Source organism: Monosiga brevicollis, genomic scaffold, assembly GCF_000002865.3.
Source record: "Monosiga brevicollis MX1 MONBRscaffold_9 genomic scaffold, whole genome shotgun sequence".
In the NCBI taxonomy this organism is placed as follows: domain Eukaryota; class Choanoflagellata; order Craspedida; family Salpingoecidae; genus Monosiga; species Monosiga brevicollis.
The window spans coordinates 72,147-84,836 of record NW_001865046.1 but is presented as its reverse complement, the minus strand read 5'-3'; the positions used below and the strand labels follow the sequence as shown (position 1 = coordinate 84,836).

General features: G+C 54.8%; 5 protein-coding genes across 5 annotated transcripts; 3 read left to right on the top strand and 2 right to left on the bottom strand.

Moving 5' to 3' along the window:
* Nucleotides 1-356: 356 nt before the first annotated feature.
* Nucleotides 357-1,295, top strand: MONBRDRAFT_7890 (uncharacterized protein; the record flags this gene model as incomplete). The annotated part of the gene is made up of 3 exons (XM_001745564.1): nucleotides 357-841; nucleotides 942-999; nucleotides 1,107-1,295. 3 exons carry the CDS (start codon nucleotides 357-359, stop codon nucleotides 1,293-1,295), a joined length of 732 nt encoding a protein of 243 aa, XP_001745616.1.
* Nucleotides 1,296-1,866: 571 nt separating this feature from the next.
* Nucleotides 1,867-4,956, bottom strand: MONBRDRAFT_36918 (uncharacterized protein; the record flags this gene model as incomplete). Its single annotated transcript, XM_001745421.1, has 7 exons — nucleotides 4,873-4,956; nucleotides 3,623-3,803; nucleotides 3,227-3,516; nucleotides 3,019-3,136; nucleotides 2,818-2,936; nucleotides 2,270-2,677; nucleotides 1,867-2,031 (listed from the first exon to the last, which is right to left on the bottom strand). Exons 1-7 carry the CDS (start codon nucleotides 4,885-4,887, stop codon nucleotides 1,867-1,869), a joined length of 1,296 nt encoding a protein of 431 aa, XP_001745473.1. The 5' UTR covers nucleotides 4,888-4,956.
* An 887-nt stretch (nucleotides 4,957-5,843) lies between these two features.
* Nucleotides 5,844-7,405, top strand: MONBRDRAFT_25087 (uncharacterized protein; the record flags this gene model as incomplete). The annotated part of the gene is made up of 8 exons (XM_001745563.1): nucleotides 5,844-5,963; nucleotides 6,081-6,265; nucleotides 6,341-6,407; nucleotides 6,517-6,612; nucleotides 6,705-6,761; nucleotides 6,843-6,890; nucleotides 6,961-7,156; nucleotides 7,269-7,405. The coding sequence occupies 8 exons, from the start codon at nucleotides 5,844-5,846 to the stop codon at nucleotides 7,403-7,405; spliced, it is 906 nt and encodes a 301-aa protein (XP_001745615.1).
* Nucleotides 7,406-8,115: 710 nt separating this feature from the next.
* MONBRDRAFT_36917 (uncharacterized protein) lies at nucleotides 8,116-10,348 on the top strand (the record flags this gene model as incomplete). The annotated part of the gene is made up of 6 exons (XM_001745562.1): nucleotides 8,116-8,193; nucleotides 8,314-8,678; nucleotides 9,136-9,191; nucleotides 9,319-9,494; nucleotides 9,638-9,721; nucleotides 9,838-10,348. The coding sequence occupies 6 exons, from the start codon at nucleotides 8,116-8,118 to the stop codon at nucleotides 10,267-10,269; spliced, it is 1,191 nt and encodes a 396-aa protein (XP_001745614.1). The 3' UTR covers nucleotides 10,270-10,348.
* An 8-nt stretch (nucleotides 10,349-10,356) lies between these two features.
* Nucleotides 10,357-11,659, bottom strand: MONBRDRAFT_32253 (uncharacterized protein; the record flags this gene model as incomplete). The annotated part of the gene is made up of 5 exons (XM_001745420.1): nucleotides 10,357-10,661; nucleotides 10,759-10,853; nucleotides 10,981-11,155; nucleotides 11,231-11,338; nucleotides 11,451-11,659. The coding sequence occupies 5 exons, from the start codon at nucleotides 11,657-11,659 to the stop codon at nucleotides 10,613-10,615; spliced, it is 636 nt and encodes a 211-aa protein (XP_001745472.1). The 3' UTR covers nucleotides 10,357-10,612.
* Nucleotides 11,660-12,690: the final 1,031 nt, after the last annotated feature.

Genomic DNA, 12,690 nt, shown 5'->3' with positions numbered 1-12,690 from the left:
ACACACGAGCTCACACACTCACACACACACACACACACACACACACACACACACACACACACACACAGTTTCTTCAGCGCGCGAACGGCGGCGGTGGTGGCGGAGGATCAATGGCAGTTGGGCTACGGTCCTTTTCCTTACTTGTTCGCCCTCCTCCCCCGCTTCCTTTATCCTTTTATTCCATCTTTGTATCGTGTTTGCTGTCCGTGGTGGGCCGCGGTTGAGAGGAGGTAGGGTCCCGAAGGTGGGGGTCCTGCCTTTTTGGACTGTTGCTTGAGCCACGTGAGGCGGCCATATCACCGAGCAAGATGCCAAGTCCGCGGTTGCGCCAGGCGACTAAGCGGGTTTCGCACCCCATGACAATTCGCCTCTTGCCACATCATCAGAAGGATGTACATGAGGGCTTGCGGCGACAGACACAAATGCTGCTGGGCAACTTTTTGCCCGCGCTCAACGGCGTGCCAACCCGCATTACGGCGATCCGCATGCATCACGACCACGGCATGATCCACGAGGACATGGCCGCGATCCACGTCAAAGTTACGGTGGACTTTGAGGTCTTCCAGCCTAGCGTGGGCATGCTCCTCCGCGGCGTCGTCAATAAAATTAGCGAATCCCATGTCGGCGTACAGATCAACGACCAGTTTAACGCTTCAGTCGCCAAGGCAGACCTGCCCCGCGACTACCAGTTTAATGCAGCAGAGAACACTTATGACCATGCAGCCACGCCAGAACGTCAGCTGACCATCGGCTCCAAGGTGATTGTCCTCGTGGCCGACCTCATGCGCAGCTCGCACGGCGCCATCAATATCAAGGGACAAATGAACCAGCCTGGCACAGGGTAAGTCGTACGCGCGAGAGACCAGTGTCCGACAAGTGTTTGACTGCAGATTGGAATTTGCTCCCGTGCACCCAACTCATCTCACTTGGCAATCCTGCAGACCTGATTTCCGGGAAGAGGAAGAGGAGGACGAGGTGCCGGCCGTCGAGACCGTCCGCGTGAGTGTTCTTTTTTTGTCAACTCAACCCCAATTCGCTGTGAGCTGTTTCTTCTTTGTGTGTGTGTTTTTTTCCTCCGCCTCACGTCCTCGGCTGGCTTGATTTAGACACCTGTACAGAGCCAGAGCGCCACCCCCCAGGTTGAGGGTAGCAAAAAGAAGCACAAGAGCAAAAAGAGCAAGGAGGACGCGGCCCCAACACCAAGCAGCAGCAAGAAACGCGGTCATAAGGACGTTGCCTCCGACACCCCAACCAAGGCCAAGAAGAGCAAAAAGGATAAATCCAAAGCCCAATAATCAACTCCCCAATGTGTGGTTTCAAAGAAGCTTGATGAGATGACCTCTCTCAAAGCTTGTTGAACTCGCAAGCCGCTTACCCGCGTTCGACCACCCACTTCTTGGCAGTTGGCCTTTGTTATTTTGTGTCTTATTGTTCCTTCTCGAGTGTAGTTGGGGCCGTATGTATGCGCCGAGCGCATGCATGCGTGTCTATGGCACCCTGGCTTTTGGGGGGTGCAGCAGGCATGCAGGAAGTGACCTGGTTCCGAGATGTTATCACATCTCTTTGACGCATTCCGTTGCTTGCCTGCTCTGACGTGTGAGCAGTCTCAATCCAAAAATGGTAATCTGGCGCCCTGTGCTTCACCCATGCAACTTCAATACCCAAGTCCCAGTCTAGGTGTGATCGTGTTTGTGTGTCATAGAGCATTCTATGCATCAGTTGTGTGTTTGATTATTGCTGGGGAGCTCCATAGACAAAAAAGGAAAACTTGGCAAGGACTCAAAAAAAGGCACGCACAGACAAGCAGCTGCGCCCACATCCACGAGCCACACGCACGCAGGGGGCGCGCAGAAGCACAGAAAAGGCTTAAGCAGCATCCTCCATGTAAAGGGACTTCTCCAAATTCTCAGGCAAGTCGGTCACCTGGACGGCAAAGCGGTCTTGGACCTTGTTCAGGACGGTGGCATCCTCGTCCGTGGAGACGAAAGAAACGGCCAGACCCTTGGTGCCGAAACGACCGGCACGGGCCACCTATCAACAATAGCAATACCCCCGACGTGAGGCGATGAGCAGGTAATTATCAAGACGCAGAACAAGAAGTGGACACACACACACACACACACACACACACACACACACACACACACACACACACACACACACACACACACACACACACACACACACACACACACACACACACGACACCAGCACAATGGCATTGACTTTTGTGGTCAAGGTCCCGTTCCCCACCGAAACCAGTACGTACGCGATGGAGGTAGGTGTCCGAGGCATCTGACTCCTCCGTGTCTTCGGGCATGTCATAGTTGATGACGATGTTGACGCGCTCAATATCCATGCCACGACCAAAGACATCGGTGGCGACAAGAATACGCTTCTCAAAGTTCTTGAACTGCTGATAACGCTCAAGGCGCTTAGCCTGGGGCATGCGACCACCATGGATGTGGGTAGCGGGGAACATCTGGTCCTGGAGCAACGCCGAGAGGGTCTCAGCGCGACGGCCGCTCTTGACAAAGATGACGACCTGGTTGAACTCGAGGGCGTCAAGCAGATCGAGCAGCTTGCGGTTCTTCTGCTCCTCGAGCAGCTTGACGTAGTGCTGCTTGAGGCCGTGCAGGGTCAGCTTGGCATCGTCATCGATCGACACCTCCATGGGCTGCAGACATTAGATCAAACACGCACGCAGATGAGGTAAAGCATCAAAGCATCACACCTGTACATGCAACATCGGGACGCGACACGGATGCTGCATCATGGTCTGACGAGGAAGAGGGGGCGGGGAAAATGAAAACTCACATCATCCATAAACTTCTTGCACACTTCACGCGAAGTCTTGGAAAGGGTGGCGCTGAACATCATGACCTGCTTCTGGACGGGAGTCTTCAAGAAGATCTCCTGAACATCGCGGCGCATGTCTACAACGACAGCAGACACATGAGTAACACGATTCCATCCAGCAACCACCAACGCAGGGTCATGCCTTCTGGTCAGACATACCGAGCTGATCGAGCATCTTGTCGCACTCATCAAGGATGAAGTGCTTGACGTTGGAAAGCTTGAGGGCACCAGAGTTGACCAGGGCTTTGAGGCGACCGGGCGTACCGACGACAATGTTCTGTGTGTCAAGGTCATGAGCAGCGAGTGGGAAACAGAAGAGCACGGCTAGCTTGGGCCAGATGGGGGTTGTGCGTCCTGATCAACGTACGGGGACATCGTCACGGAGGACCTTCTCGTCCTTGCCGATGGGAGTGCCACCATAGAAGACAGCCGTCTTGGGGACGGGGTCGAAGAACTTGGAGAAGCGCTCGTACTCGCGGGCAATCTGGTAAGCAAGCTCACGGGTGTGGCACGAGACAAGGACATTGACCTTGCCCTCCTCACGCTCCAGCTGTTGGAGGGTGGAGATGACAAAAACCGCAGTCTTGCCCATACCGCTCTTGGCCTGGCAGAGGACATCACCGCCCAGAATGGCCTGAGGAATGCACTCCTGTTGCACTATCAAAGGCACACACGTACAAGATGCGGTCAGTCAAAAAAGTGACCAGGCGGGCTGCTGATTTAAGCAGAGTCTCGCTGGCCACGAGGGATAAAAGGGGCGAACCTTCAGAAGGATGCTCAAAACCGCACTCGGTAATGGCACGCAGAAGCTCGGGCTTCAGAAGGAAGTCACGGAAGACAGCGGTCTGGGCACCAGCGTAAGAGCCCTTGTCCTTGGCAACATCCTTGGTTCCAGTGGTCTCGGGCTCGGCCTCCTCGGTATACTCGAGGAGATCTTCGTCGTTCTGGAGGAGCGGAGAACAGGCGTGGCAAGACATAAAAGAGAAAGAAAAACAGAAAATGCAGTGGTACCCAGGCAGGTCACCAAGAGGCGTTGTTGCAGACAATGCTTGCATGAGAAAGTAGGGGAGGAAGACGCAAAGGAGCAGAGGGCGAGGAAGCGAGCAAAGTGGTCGTGGCGCTGGAACAAGAGAGCCCGAGGTTTATTAAAAGTAAATCAAATGGAGTCAACTTTGCTGTGGTTCGTGATCCCTATGAAAGTGAATCCGTTCGCCTGTCTGCCTGCCAGCCTTGACCGTCAACGTCGCCGTCCTGATGTGGCCAGTGCGTACCCGACGCCATTGCCAAATGACGTGGGGGACTGGGGCGAAAATGGTTTGTCGCCACCGTGACCACCACTGCTGCGGCCAACCCATCCGCCGCTATCATTCGGGATCGTCTGATCGAAGCGGATGGTTAAAATTGTTCATGCCGGCAGTAGCAGTGGTCCGGGACAACAGACACACTGGCTTTTAATATCGAGCCATGCTGCTGCCATTCCCGTCCACAACTCGAGGTTCCGCTTGGAGCAAAGAGCGCAGAGCAAGAAGGAGCAGCATGCAAGATATGCAGAGCCTCACGCCGCTCGATGCGGGCATCCGTCGCCAAGCTTGTCAGAAAGCATCCGGTCAAGCGAAAGGCAGCGATTCCCACATTGCCAGCTCGCCACCCTTGACTCCATGCAAACTGGCGTAAAGAGGAGTGTTCTGCAAATCAGGAGCCAGCTTGTCTGGCCGACCGGTTCAAGGAACTAAGAGTTATTCAGGCTGAACGGGCCTGCCGTCGTGCCATCGAGGAGTCCGTGTTCATTGCTGCTGCTGCTGATGCTGCTGCTGCCGCCGCCGCGACCCCGTTCGGGGGAAGGAGGCCGGTCGGCGCTCACACGTCTTTCATGCTTGTCATGATATGATGTGTTATCTTTTTTTTTTTTCTTCTTGTTGGAATCAGAGGTTTGAATGTTGCTTTCGTCCCGGCCAGCGCTCATGTTCCACGCCACGACCCAGTGTTGGTGGCCGTTGATTGGCTTGAACTTACGTGAATGTCAGCCATGGTATTGGTTTCTGCGGGGATGGAACCGAAGAGTTGCCGGGGGCGAGTCGCTGCCACTGAACTTGAGCCGAATCGAACAAAAGGCAAAAATGATCTCGGACCGTCAGCGTTGATCGACGTTTTACGGTTTGAACGAGGGAGCGCCGTTATAAAAGATTTGCAACCCACTTCCCGGCCGTGTTGCTTCTATTCAAAACTCGTTTGTTTTTTTGATCCGCATCACAATTTGTCAGATAATCATGGGTGTTTTATTATGGAGAGGTCATCTTCACGTTAATGTTCCCTGTCAATGTCAGATTCAGCTCTGCCACACGGTTCACACCAAATCGCCACACATATACAGCCATCCCTGTAAGTCAACACCACATAATACCCCACACACAGCTTACAGCCAAGCCACACATGCAGTAGAACACTCTCACTTTCTGGTAAGCGGGCGATGCGCGGGGCTCTGGAATGGCAGCCGGACGGTGCTTGTCGTCGCTATCATCTTGGTTTGCCTGTGCCTGTATCCGTATGGATGAAGTGTGTGTGTGTGTGTGCATGTGCTTGTTTGGATGAATCTGGGTCACGTTGCTGTTCGTTGACGTGTTGGGGGCGTCCATGTCTGTCGTTGTTGCGTCTCGGCCCCTTGGCGTCTTTGGGTCGGTCCCCAGAGGAGGACCCTGACCAGTGGCGGTGGACGTTGACATGGCTTTGGAAGCTTATGGGCCGCACCAGGCGTGGCATCTGAACTCATGGTCTGGTGTGAATGCCTTGCGTGAATGCAATGCTCCCGCATAGCTCGCGCCCTTGCTATCGCTGGGCTAGTCGAGCCGAGCACGTCTGCGGCAAGCATCCGCGCTTGCACGGGGCCACAAGCCTTGTTGGAGCGCTTCTTCGGACCCCATCTGGTACTTGTGCTTTGATTGATTGCTCCGTCGCCCCAGCGCGGGCGCGGGGCGTGCGGACCAATCATGGAGGATGTGACCAAATGGCTGGCCCAGCACCACTACAACGTGGAGCGGCAGATTGGGCGTGGATCGTACGGTAGCGTTTACCTCGTCCACCAGACCAAGCGTACCTCAAAATCCAAAGTGTGTCTCGCGGGCTCGGTCTTCAATTGCAGAGGCTGCTTCTTGCGTGTTGCTTCTGCTTTCCACCTCCTCTTACATGATCATCATGCGGCTTGCTGGCGGTGCTGGCGTGTGCAGTATGTTGTCAAGGTCATGGACTGCCGCCTGTTGAACAACGCGCTCCTGGCCGAGCGCGAATCACAGCTTCTCTCAAAGCTCAGCCACCCAAACATTGTCAAGCACCGGGACTCCTTCAAGTCTCCGTCGGGTGATGAGCTGTGCATTGTCATGCAGTACTGTGAAGGCGGCGATCTTTATACGCGGTAAAGATTCGTTGCTGCCTAACTTTTGTCATCCCGTTATCAACAAACTCATCTCGACTCGGGGTTTGATTGCAGCATCAAGCAACAAGCCTCGGCTGGTGCTCTTTTCCCAGAGAACCAGATCATGGACTGGTTTTGCCAGGTCAGCAAACGATTGCCAATCAAGCCATGCCCATTACGTTTCCATGAGAATTCATCCGTTTCCTGTTTCTTTTTTTTTCTTCTTTCCGACCTTCTGGTGAAATCAATAGATTACGTTGGCGTTGCAATATCTCCACAGCCAAAACGTTTTGCATCGTGACCTCAAGACGCAGAACATCTTTCTGACCCGCAGTGACATTATCAAGGTGAGCCCGCAGAAGCGTGTTGTTCCTTGGTCCATCTGTCGTGGACTCGTACAACTGCCCACTCGCATGAATTTTCAAACCATTTCTCGTAGGTGGGCGATTTGGGCATTGCTCGTCAACTGGAGAATTCGGAAGACATGGCCTCGACGGTACGAATGGCGCGACCTCAACCTTGCGCCGTCTGACGCTTGGTCTCATTGAAACCCACCCGGCACGCACCCTGGTTGCAGATGATTGGCACCCCTTATTACATGGCACCAGAGCTTCTTTCTCAAGAGGTAATATCTACCACCCATCCTCGTTCGCGGGCCACAGTCTGCCGACTCAGTCACGGGGCGATTTGGATAGGAGTACAATCATAAATCCGACATTTGGTCGCTCGGATGCTGTTTGTACGAGTTGACTACGCTCAAGCCAGCGTTTAGCGCCAATAATCTCTCAAAACTCCTCATCAAAGTGCTTCAAGATACGGTCCCGCGGATACCGCTGGCGTACTCAGACGACCTCAACGCCTTCAACATGTCTCTGCTCCAACGCGAAGCCGGTTTGTTTGTCCGATTTCCTTTCCCCCGCCCTCATCACGTGCTTAACCTTTGAGAGCAGTACGAACCGATTTCACGTCGTCGCATTCACCGTTTTCGGTTTTGTGCACTTAGAGCTGCGTCCCTCTACGCAGATGATTTTGTCTGACCGCTTTGTCAAGCGCCACATGCAGCGCTTGGTGGATGAAACCATGAGGTATGCCCAGCCCGTCTCGTGCTACTGGCTATACCAATATTGGCAAGAACGCTGACCTACACCAGACACAGGTTACCTCGGTGGCTTGGGTCCGATCTCACGGTTTCTCTCCTTCGCGCCAGTCGAAAATCGGCACAGGCAGCTCGAGCTGCGCCTCGTGGCACACGAGGCCGCGCCACATCAGCACCCGCCAAGCCGGCCGAACCGCCGATCGCCGATCGCCTTGAAACGCGCGCACCTGCTGAGTCCCGTGCTCAGCAGCCCCACCAACTCAGTCACTCAAGTATGTTACTGCCACTAGGGCAGAAGTCCCTGACAAGCCTTGACGCGCGTGTGTGTTGACTCTGTGTATTTACATGGACGTGTATGCATGTGCGTGTGTGCAATATAGCTGCAGAAACTGGGAATGAGGTTGAGCGCCGACGCTCACGCCCGACCCGGCGAGCCGTTTCTGGCGGTACGTCAGGTGGCCGAACATGTGAGTGGCTCACGTTTTTGTGTGCGCCGAGCTGATCTTGCGCTTTTTTTCCCCCCATTTCGCAACCTTAGAAGGGGATGTCGAATCGCCAGGCATGCAGCGCGCAAGCTTTGGGAATAGCCGCGCTCGCCAGTGAGTAGCTTTAGTGCTCACCCACCTTCTATGTCCATTTGTGGACCACTTCCCTATCACCCCCCTCACGCATTTGGCTTGGTAAATTGGTAAATGCTAGCGCCCGCCGGCAACAAAGGCACCATGGTGAAGCGACCAATACACCGTCGCCACGCATGCACCCGCGTAGCTCCAGCAACAAGTACACTGCGGACACGGATGATGATCTCTCTCTTTCCTCGGATTCGGAGGACGTACGTACTTCGAGTGTTTTTTTTGTTTTTGTTTTTCTTGTCCTGTACTTTGCACGCACCCCTCACTGACCGCGCATTGCTTGTCGGTCACGGGTTCCCTTCTGAATCGTGCGCAAGCAGGAAGAGGAAGACGACGAGGACGACGATGCGAGCGAGGCTGGGAGTCGGAGCACTGTCGCGCCGGATGATGAAGCGTCTCTGATTGCCAACATGACGCTTTCGCTATCCATGACAGCAGACCAATTGGCCACACACTTGCCCAAGGCCCATCGCGGCTCTGGGTCGACAGCCACCAAGTCAAGCAATCGGCGACGGCTGGCAGAAGAGTGTCGCCTTCAGCTCACACAAGTCCTTGGTCCTGGACGGTTGGCTGCCTTGGACCAGCTCATTGAAGCAGCAGCACGCGCTCACGATGTGCCGCACGAGGATGACCTCAAGCATGAGCTGGGCCATGAATACTCGACGCATGCCGAGCTGGTAAACATGTACGTTTACACCCGGCAAGCATAGCGTGCTCGCATGATATTCGTCCCGTTTGCCTGTCCCCATCTGGTTCTCTCTCTGATTGACCAATGCTGGCAAGTTTCACCCTTTTGTAGTCGTAAAGCGACTTTTCTGTGTTGTTTGAGGTTTGTTTCTGAAGAAACATTCACCAAAAACTTTGAATTCATTGGTTCCGGCCTTCAAAGAATGACGCGTGTCAATCTAAAGCATCAACAGCCTACGCAGGCTGACCGGGCGCGCCAGCAAACGAGCAGCTAGTTTTCCCACCAACAAATACAGCGCTCGTCTGCCAAGCATCTGAAAAGAACAAAACACAACACCTCATGAAAAAAGAAAAAAAAAAAAAAAGGCTCCAAGTCACTAAACTTGGGGTTGGTCATTTGCACGAGTTTCGTGTTGTGTTTTTTTTTTTTTTTTTTTTAATTTTTTTTGTGGCAGTCGAGTCAATGCAGAACAGGGGGTCGACCAGTGTACGCATATTGGTTCTGGTGGCAGTGAGCTGGTTCTGGCTGGTATCGCAAGACTCGTGGCCTGAAGAGTATCGGCTGCGACGACTTCGGGGAGGCTCTTTTCCGTCATCTCAACGTCAACTCGACAACATGGATCAAGTGCGTGTGGCAGACGACAAGGCCGGCGTTGGCCAGGCCGCGGCGAAGTGGCTCTGCGAACAGGCAGAGGCAGCCATCGCTGACCACCAAAGCTTCAGCGTTGCCTTTAGCGGTGGCAGCCTACCCTCTATCCTGGCGAGTGGCTTGACTGATGATTTGGTGAAGCGCTGCCAGCCCGACAAGTGGCAGGTATGGTCTGACGTTCTCGTTGTGTTGGAGGCTTGGAGCCGCCGCGGGCCGCTGAGATGGCACACCCTTGCTGATTGGTCTGACTGTGCATCCTGGCCTGGTCCTTGTCTACTGCTTGCGTTTGCTTTCCCTGTGCCATTTAGGTCTACTTTGCTGATGAGCGCCTGGTGGCACACGACGATGATGAGTCCAACTACAAGGAAGTCCGCAAAACCTGCATGGCCAAGGTCCGCCGCTGAATGCCCCCACCCGCTCCGCGCTGTTAGCCTTGTTCAGATATCCATTTTGTATTGTCGTGTCCAATGCCTCACTGAACAAAAACGTCACATGGGACTGAGATCAGCTGAACATCAAGCCAGAGCAGGTGCATGCGATTGACGCCGGCTTGCCCGTGGAGCAGGCAGCAGCGGCCTACGAGGCAGACATGAAGGCCAGCTTGGGCTCGGAGGGCCGGCTAGACGTTGTCCTGTTGGGCATGGGGCCGGACGGCCACACCTGCTCCCTCTTCCCCGAGCATCCACTCTTGCAAGAGCAGGACAAGCTGGTGGCATCCATCTCTGACTCTCCCAAGCCGCCGCCACAGCGCATCACGTTGACTTTCAAGGCGCTCAGCCATGCAGGTCAAGTGGCTTTCATCACGGCGGGTGATGGCAAATCAGAGGTGCTACGCTCAGTGCTGATGGATGGCGACTGCCAGCTACCCGCCTCCATGGTACGAAGCGCTACAGGTTTGCCCCTCTGGTTTGTGGATAAGGGCGCAGCTGCAAAGCTATGAAAATTTGCCGCGAGCAAGGCTGTATGTGACATCAACTCCAGCACATGGCTCAAAAAGAGCATGAATTGAGTTGAAGCGTAGTCAAATTCGGTCAACTTTCGGGTGAGCCAAACAAATACAGATCTCGCGCTCAGATCCAAGGCCCAACTGAAAGCGACAGAAAATGCCACCATCCCAACGGGCGGGAAGGTACATGTGTCACCGGCACTGTGTGCCAAGGTGGGGAGAGCAGAGGGGCAGCACACAAGAGGTACAAAACGTCAAAACACAGAAACAGGAAGAATGCACGAGCGCCTTGGGCGCCAAAACAACGCGGGGGTGTAGCCCTCGCGAGCTTGAGTGTTTAGTCCATGCGACCGCGCAGCGTGCGCGTCGTCACCTTGTCCTTCTCCCTGCATGATGCATCCAACCCACGGCAGAAGCCGCGATCACGCGCATGAGAAGTCGACGCGAACAATGTGGTGACGGTCGAGCTGTACCAAAACTTACACAATGTGAACGACACCACCCCAGCCGGCAAGGGCATCGCGGTCCTGAGCATTCAGCAGAGCCTGCGATACAACCTCGAACAACTCATCCGGTTCCTATAATTACAACGAGCTGTCAGCTACCAGGCGTAGACTTGCAAGTAAACAAGAAGAGAAGAGGAGGGGGGACGAAAAAGAGTGTCAAGCCGCTCCGAAGAGAGGGTGGTCATCTTGGAGCCCGTACCATGTTGGGCTTGTAGAGGCTTTCACACATGCCAAAGAGCTGGTCCGAGCTGGTACCGCCAACCACAAAGTCGGTCGTCTCCATGGGGCAGCCAATGACATCAGTTGATGCGACGTAGGGTTGGCCGTCCTTGTCCAGGCCTGCGATGAGAGGCTCAATAAAGTATGGCCCAAATCTAATCACCAAGTCCAAGGCAGTTATGAGGCTGGAGCCGGCAAGGCAGTGCTCAGGCAGCTTTGGGGTGTCATACCGCTTCTCGTAGAGCATGCTGGATATTAAGTTGGTCAGGGCCTTGGGCTCAATGTCCCGCTCCTCACGCAGCTTGTACAGCTTAAGCTTGAAGGTGAGGCGCTGTGAGCTGTGGCACACAGCAAGCACAAAACAAGTAAGACCAAGTGAGCAGAATGTGGCGGTTTCCCCAAAAGTGTCGTGGCAGGTCAGGGCGACGGGCCTTTGTCGCAAGCACGCACAAGGTCTGCACGTCGGTGGCAAGTCCGGGCAGGCCGACAAAGAGGGTTGGCCCCATCTGGAAGAGCTTCTGAAAGTCTGTGGCCACGGTCTGTGCCTGGGCTCCGAGGCGGCGATCGGCAGCGATGGCGATGCAGCCCTTGCCGGTCATGGCCACCATGGCCGAACCGTTGTACTCCATGATCGACTGCATAGCACCCAGGAGATGCATGTCCCGCGACGGATAGAGCGCGGGGTCGGCAAATATCTGGTGAGCGCTGTTGGTGTCAAAGCAAAGGCGGTACTGCGATGACGAGGCTTGCGAGCCCAGCGTGTAGACTGCGGCACATACGCACCATGGCGACGGTGGTGCTGGAGCTGGTGAAGCAAACGACTCCGCAAAGCGCCTGATACAGAGTAAGATACAAAAAGACAAGGCAGAGCTTTGACAGCCGACCGCACAAAGAAAGAGGGTGTCGGCCTAAGCACCGTGCGCGAAAAAGCAGAGAAGTGAATTCCAAGTGTCTGCCAGCCAGCGGAGTGAGATGTCAAGCCACGAGCTGTCGCGGCCACTTGACGGCACAAAAACAACAACCAGCCGCTGATGACCTCGACCACAGAAACACGCCAGCAGCCCCAACAAAGTGGCCACACGAATTGGTACCCTGCCGACCCCTGCCTCTGTGCACAAGCAGTACGCGCCTTGGTTGACGCGCACACACAAACAGACACACACGGACGCACGGACGCACGGACGCACGGACGAACGGACGAACCGAGTCGGCGAGCCACTGATGAGCGAGATGCGCCGCGTACCGTGTTAAGTGATGTGGCTCGGTCACTGGCGCACTGTGACGGATATTTACACTTTAAAAACTTATTGTTTTGGACTATCATTTAAAGGAAGTTTATGGGGTTGAATTTGATACAAAGAATGGTGGTGGGAAAATTTAAATTGGGATGACTCTTTGGTCATCATTTCCGGTGCGCACTCGTTCATCGTCGGTGCTGGTCGCTGTGGACCCTGTCCTTCTTGCCCTGCGGCCCAGTCCCCTGGTCCCCTGGTCCCCTGAGCCTGGGTTTCGTTTCTGCAGAGCCATCACATTGCTTTGCTTTGGCACATTCTGCGCTTGAGCCCCGGGCGGGCTGGTGGAGCTGAAGAGAAGCGGTGTTGTTGTCCATGCACAATAGCCTGGATCTGCTCAGAGCCTAGGTGGGCTGGTTGGTTCGCAGCATGTCAGCCAGGCAGGTTGCTGTGACGCC